The sequence below is a fragment of the Adiantum capillus-veneris genome, chromosome 1 (genome assembly GCF_014529385.1).
Source record: "Adiantum capillus-veneris isolate H3 chromosome 1, ASM1452938v2, whole genome shotgun sequence".
Classification (NCBI taxonomy): Eukaryota; Viridiplantae; Streptophyta; class Polypodiopsida; order Polypodiales; family Pteridaceae; genus Adiantum; species Adiantum capillus-veneris.
The window spans coordinates 140,467,817-140,474,465 of NC_140931.1; the positions used below are offsets into that span (position 1 = coordinate 140,467,817).

Sequence of the window (6,649 nt, forward strand, 5' to 3'; positions counted from 1 at the left end):
GGCATCTGTATGGACCTTCCGCAATTTGCGATGGATTTTGAGGAAAATCCCAAAATTTTAGGAAAATGTTTTTTTGGAATCAACTTTTCATATTTGATGCTTTTAGGCTTTGGGCCTTTAAATATGAGCCTTGAGGGCCCTCTCTAGCACTCTTCAGCGCACAAATTGCAGAAAAAGTGCTCCCAATTGCTATTCTTTTGCGAATCAACAATAATAAAGAAATACTGAAAGGGGCGCCAACATTTGGGGCCAGTGCTCTTTTGGGATAGAACTTCGCCACTCCCCGTCTCGTGTCGTGCATCTTTTTTAGTTCAGTTGTTATTTGAAGTGCTTAAAGTTTTTCAGTCTGTTCTTTTCTATTGGCACGTGGTGCCCATCTTGTGACACGTTGCATCTCCTCGAGCTAGTGTTGGAGCATTGCGACAAGGAATATACCAAGGACGGGAGACAAAGAAGAAGCACCCTTGGGACAATGTCCATGCGCATGTGGAGTTGGGAGCAGAAAGAGACGTCTCCTCCATAGGCTGACATGTGCTAGCAACACCCTTCTCGTGAAGAGAAGGTCTTGTGCATGAGAGCGCTTTCGGTGACTAATTAAAGTCATGCCAAACTTGTTGGCATGGTTAAATAGAGCAAGTGGAGAGCCTAACCGCCTATAGAAGTTAACCACCTCAAGAGGAAAGGGAAGCTTCTTAGAAAATTGCATTCAGAAAAGCAATTTTGCTCTCATTCTATAAGAGAGTTAAAATTTTCTGTTCCACAGTCCTTTGCCAGTCGCTTGGATTGATTATCCATTTTAAACTAGGTCGTTTCACACTTTAAAACTTGGTCACTTAAGGTGGACCGTTTCATGAGGACGCGTTTAAACCCTTGGCATGAAAAACCCACGAATCATTTGTTGATTCCTGAACCGCCTACGAGATCCGCACAATGAACCGTCCTTGAAAAGCCTCGTGTGAGGACTATCTAAGGTGAGTTTACCACCCAAAAGGTGCGGCCACCTCAGCCAGCAAGATCGTTTTTCATTGCCTCATTCATGGAGAACATAGTGATTGACTATGCGGCATCTTCATCATCATCATCATCTTCAGAAGGAGTAGGAGGCGGCACAGGGCTCGTAAGGAACCCTCTTCTACAATTGATTCCCGGTTATCACAAAGGCCGTGGACAAGAGGGGGAAGGAGGGGTTCATGTGCAGGAAGAAGCATGCATCAAAGGGGAAGAAGGCTCCAATTCCAGGTCCAATGCCCTCCTCAACCAAAGCATCTCGCAGGATCCCTCTTCTTACCCAAGTACGCCCGTCTCCCAAAGAAGCTCTAATGGTCCCTTCTCTTCTCTTTTGCAGTGGCCAGAAATGACTCCCATAATCCAGGACTTTGGTAGAAGAGTGGTGATGCACCTTCAAGGGAAGGTTTCTTTCTTTGAGCATTGGTTTCAACGTGGAAAATTTCAGCTCAATCTCTTCCTCAGAGAAGAACGCCTCCTCAACCTAGCCTATCCAGACCAGTTTCCATTCCCACGAGAGAATATCATCTTTATGGAAGGTAATCCTTCATCAGAGGAGTACGCAGATGCAGTAAGTTCTTTAAAGTTGGGAGTCAACAACATCGGCCTGGAGTTGAGTTATAGGGACGGTGGTCTGGTTGTGTTGTCGCATAATGATGCTCATAAAATCATGTACAGCCCACCCAGATGCCTTTCTCTCTTTAAGATTCCGGCTACTAGATATGATCTCTACACAAAGTTCTTACATGAGTACACGAGAGTGTGGCTACAGGTCTTTCTGCAACTCAACCTGGGCTTCAAGCACTCCCAACTCATGGGCTAAGGGTAAGGATTTCTTTCGTTTGCAGGTATCCAAGAAGTTGGTCTCTTGTGTTAAACGTTGAAGCATTGTATGAATTTATCTTCCCTTATAATAATTGTATATGGTTCTTGATTCTTTTTGTATTGATTTCTTTATAAGTCCATTGATTGAAATAGGAATCCTCTACTTTTGCTGGAATTTGAGGATTCCTTTTGTGTTTGCTGCTTATGGGCTATAGTTGCAACTTTCCCCCTTCCAAATTGTACCTTTGTGGATCCCCACAAGAAAGGAACTCCTTCCTGTGTCAAGATATGCAAAGGGGAAGCAACCTCTAAAAAATTTCTAATGAACCTCCAGTAGTAAGAACATAAGCCCAAGAAGCTTATAACTTCATGGACATTCTTCAATTCAGGCCAATCATGTATAGTCTCAATCTTGGTCAGGTCCATCTGCACTCAAGATCCGTCTTTCTTTTAAACCAACAATACCGGCGAGCAGTAGGGTGAAGTACTCGGCTGGACAAGACCCTTTTCCGAGAGGTCTTTCACTTGGTTCATAATCTCTTCATCCTAGGCTCGGCTCACACGGTAAGGTGGCTGGTTTGGTGATGTGCTTCCAGGTATCAGATCAATAGTATGATCCTCAGGATGAGCTAGTGGCAACTCGCCTGGTAGGCCCTCAGAAAAGCAATCGGCATGAGTGTGAAGAAAATCTTGGCGTTCTTTATCAAGGTCAAAACATATTCAGCCTTCAATCATCATTCAATTATCTTCCAAAAGATTGAGTAAAGAAACTGAATTTCATCAAGTAAAATCTCTTTGCTCTTCATTTGTCAAAGTCGCTTTCTCAGCCTGATAGTCAACCAGGGCGTTGTTCTTGTGGTACCAAGGGATTTTGAGGAGGATTTCACAACCTTCCTAAGGGCATTACGTATAAGTCCTTGTGCCCTACATACCCCTGACATTGCAAACAAAGTTTTCCAATGATTGGTGTAATGGAAACATCCCATCCGGGTGCCGCTAGAACTGTCTCCCCCTGTGGCCTTAGCCTGCCAAGCGTAATTCCAATTCAATCCACTAATTCAAGAATTTGGACTTGGCTCCTCCATCAAAGAAAAATGAGGGCTTCCTGATCTTTCACTTTTCCCTAAGTGTGGCAAGGTTTTGTACTTTCATTCATCTGATTCAGTTAGGGCCCCACGCAATGTGGTACCAGTTTTGCTTTATCTGCCTTTTCTTCCACGTTCCTTTGTTGCTGTAGAATTCTCTGGCCTATCTTCAATCTGTTCTTGCTATGCCTTTTGGGGCACTTTACAGAGATGTGTCCAAATACCCCGCAACCAAAACACTTTCCCTCTTTGAGATAGATAGCCCTTTCTCTAAGAGTCAGTAGGGGGCGTGTATCTTTCTTTTCTTTACTGTAGGAACTCTTTCTCTTTCTAATTTCATTGTGAGAGGTCTGTTGGGTTCTCTGAGTAAAGATCTCATAAGTGCGGTAAGCCAAATTTCCTGAATGTATCGCAAAACCCCATTTTGCATGATCCATCAATTCTTGAATAGAATTTGACTTTTGTTCCAGGCAGTAGTCTCGGATCTCTATATCTCAATCTGTTCCTTAAAAGAAACATTTATAAATGAAGAGGTTGGTAGAAAAGAGTTTCAAAATATCTCGTAATAAGCGTCCAAAGAATCTCCCTTGGTCATCCGAAGATGATTCCAAGCGATTGGTATATCTCGTTTGTATGCCCGAGTGAGCCAAGAAGAAAATAACGAGACTTTTGAATTTCAGCCATGTAACTGGAGCTTCCTTCCTCAGAAGAAGAGTGGACCACCATGTTCGAGCATCTCGCAACCCAGAAAAGGATTCAAATGTAATTGACTGTCCACCTTCTTTAAATTATTTTGTTTTCTTGCTCTTGTCTTCGAGGAAGTCATATTGGTTGGCTCTATAGAAGTGCTTATTTTCAAGAGTGCTTGTCCATGTCTTTCTGCAAGTACAGGTTCTGTTTTTTTGCACTCGTCTGTCTTTTCAGCTTTCCTCCCTACCTGAGAGAAGCGATGGCCACACGCCATCTCGAGTAAATCTTAACAATCGGGTAATTCTTCAGGTGTTTTGCCAATCTCGGGTCCTTGGAGTACTTAATCAATCTGTTCACACATATGCCAATCTACAATTGACGTTTGTACTCCTTTCTTGCAAACTTGTCCAAAAAAATTTGCCCAAATCTTCATTCTTTTCTTGAGTTCCCGCGTCGGACTTTTAATTTTTCTTTGCCTTCCCATTGAGAGGTGTTATCTCTATCCGATTCTTCATTAGAACCTATGTGTTCTTGGATTCTTTATGGCTTTATGCCCTGTAAGACAGAGCAATAAAGACGGGAGCGCGCTAGATGTGCAATGTATGAAGGGTGGGAGTGGCTAATAAGTCCAGGGTTGGGACACAAATTCTTTCCCAAAATCTGTGTGGGCTGCAAAAAGGATTGGTCCTCCGTTGAAGAAGAATCTTTTTGTGCTCTGATACCACTATAACAAACTTGGACACCCTAAGTCAAGATTCTACCACAACACAGCATAGATTCACTTCAAAACAGTTCACAATTTTGACTTGATTCGTTACGGACTGCGGCATGGTTCCATGCCTAGAGATATTGTCCCCAAAGACTGGTGCCCCTTTCGGTTTTTATTTCTGTATTAATATGTGTTCAAAGTACAAGAGAGTGGGTAGGTGCTCACTTCAGACTCTACGTCTAGATGCTCTGAGAAGTGAGGCCCTGCCCACTTATTTATTGGTACAAGTGATGCCCAAAAGCAGTAAGTAAAAAGCTTTTAATATTCAAAAGCAATAGCCCAAAAGCACTGCTAAAATCAGCGAGAAAATTCAGCCAGCACAAAAAGCAGCCTCCGTAATTTGCGGACACGTCAATCTATCAGTGTGTTATGCGTTGCTTTTTCTGAGATTTTCATACTAGCCTACCATGTGTCACTATCCGCGCAGTGTGTGTGTGTGCAGGGTCTATTGCCACGTCAGCCATTGGTGACAAAGCAAGGTTGGAACATGAAGAATCCTACATAATTTGTGTCTCCCTCATAGCATAGTTGTGAGCATGCATAGTGTATAGTACACCTAGCACAAAACTGGGTGTATTAAAACTTTGAAGATTTTCGTGTACGAGTGCTAAAAATGGCAATTTATATAAATTTGCATATAATATAAGGTTCAACATACAAAGTGTATATGCACTGCGTTCAGTGCAATATTGCCAAACATGTATTGTGTTCGATACAATATTGCCAAATGTGTACACCGTTCGAGCCAGAGAATGATGCACATCGATTGACGACAATTGTGAAGGGGGGAAAGCTACAACAGTAGCCCAAAAGCAGCAAACACAAAAGGAATCCTCAAATTCCACTAAAATTAGAGGATTCCTATTTCAATCAATGGACTTATAAAGAAATCAATACAAATGGAATCCTCAAAAGGAATCAATGAGCCATACACAACTATTATAAGGGAAGATAAATTTATACAATGCTTCAACATTTAACACAAGAGACCAACTTCTTGAATACCTGCAAACGGAAGGAATCCTGAAGGTGCATCACCACTCTTCTACTAAAGTCCTAGATTATGGGAGTCATGTCTGGCCACTGCAAAAGAGAAGAGTAGGGACCATCATAGCTTCTTTGGGAGATGGGCGTACTTGGGTAAGAAGAGGGATTTTGCGAAATGCTTTGGTTGAGGAGGGAATTGGACTTGAATTGGAGCCTTCTTCCCTTTTGATGCATGCTTCTTCCTGCCCCTGAACCCCTCCTTCCCCCTCTTGTCCACAGCCTTTGCGATAAACGGGAATCAATTGTAGAAGAGGGTTCCTTACAAGCCCTATGCCGCCTCCTACTCCTTCTGAAGATGATGATGATGAAGATAATGCATAATCAATCACTATATTCTCTATGAACGAGCGCACACACACACACACACACACACACACACACACACACACACACACACAGAGAGAGAGAGAGAGAGAGAGAGAGAGAGAGAGAGAGAGAGATGGCTATGGCGGCTTACAAAAGAGCTTAGTTGAGCTGTGAAAGGGAAGGGCGAGGGAGGGGGGGGGGGGGGGGGGGGGGTTGAGGTTGGAAGCTTAAGGCTTGTGAAAGAATAAGAAAGGAAATAAAACTTGCTAATATTTGGTGCCCTCATTGGCCCCAAGCTTTTCCAAGAAACTCCTCTTCAACAAAGACTGCTGTCAAATCTGCAAGGCGTGTGACCAACTATTATTTTGGTCGACAGCTTTTATTTTTTTTAGCTCAAATTTTGCATGTGCAACGCCCTTATTCTTGGCAATCTTTGAGCCCCAAGGCACATGGGAAGGCCTCCCTTGTTGTCACGGCACCACGCACCCCTTTGGACCGCGAGAATAGTCGCCAGAATGGCATTGTCACCATGTCGCTTGGCACCGCAAACGATCGATACTTTTTTTTATGAGTTTGATTCCCCTCAAGAGGACTATTCTTTACGCCAAACTAGTCACTCGTTCTTTATGTTCACTTTGCACTTACCTAGAGATTAGCCTTCTTGTGCTCTATTAACTCCTATATGCTTTGACTCCTACTGGGTTCCTCTTCATTGGATAGAATCTTTGAAGATTCTGTTTTCGTCAAGTCAATTTCCCTCGCAAAAGGGGACACACCACTCGAAACATCTATGTCTTTTCCTGTTCTCACGCACCTCGTTGATCTCCTGCCCCTGTTGCCATGGCGATGATGCATAGCTTTTCCTTGCCATGCTCACCTGCAACATTGTGCGTTGACTGCTCTCTTTAACACCCTCGTCAGA

The 6,649-nt window shown here is 43.2% G+C and overlaps 1 protein-coding gene across 1 annotated transcript; it reads left to right on the top strand.

The window, feature by feature from the left end:
• The first annotated feature begins 931 nt into the window (after positions 1-931).
• On the top strand, positions 932-1,939 carry LOC147465690 (uncharacterized). The gene is made up of 2 exons (XM_086512131.1): positions 932-1,239; positions 1,346-1,939. The coding sequence occupies exons 1-2, from the start codon at positions 1,207-1,209 to the stop codon at positions 1,826-1,828; spliced, it is 516 nt and encodes a 171-aa protein (XP_086368257.1). The 5' UTR covers positions 932-1,206; the 3' UTR covers positions 1,829-1,939.
• Positions 1,940-6,649: the final 4,710 nt, after the last annotated feature.

What these genes read in the sequence shown, in the direction of transcription:
- LOC147465690 (XM_086512131.1), top strand. Translation starts at nt 1,207, where the DNA reads ATGCATCAAAGGGGAAGAAGGCTCCAATTCCAG. An exon ending in GAAGAAGGCTCCAATTCCAG is followed by an intron (nt 1,240 to 1,345) that starts GTCCAATGCCCT and finishes TCTCTTTTGCAG; the next exon opens with TGGCCAGAAATGACTCCCAT.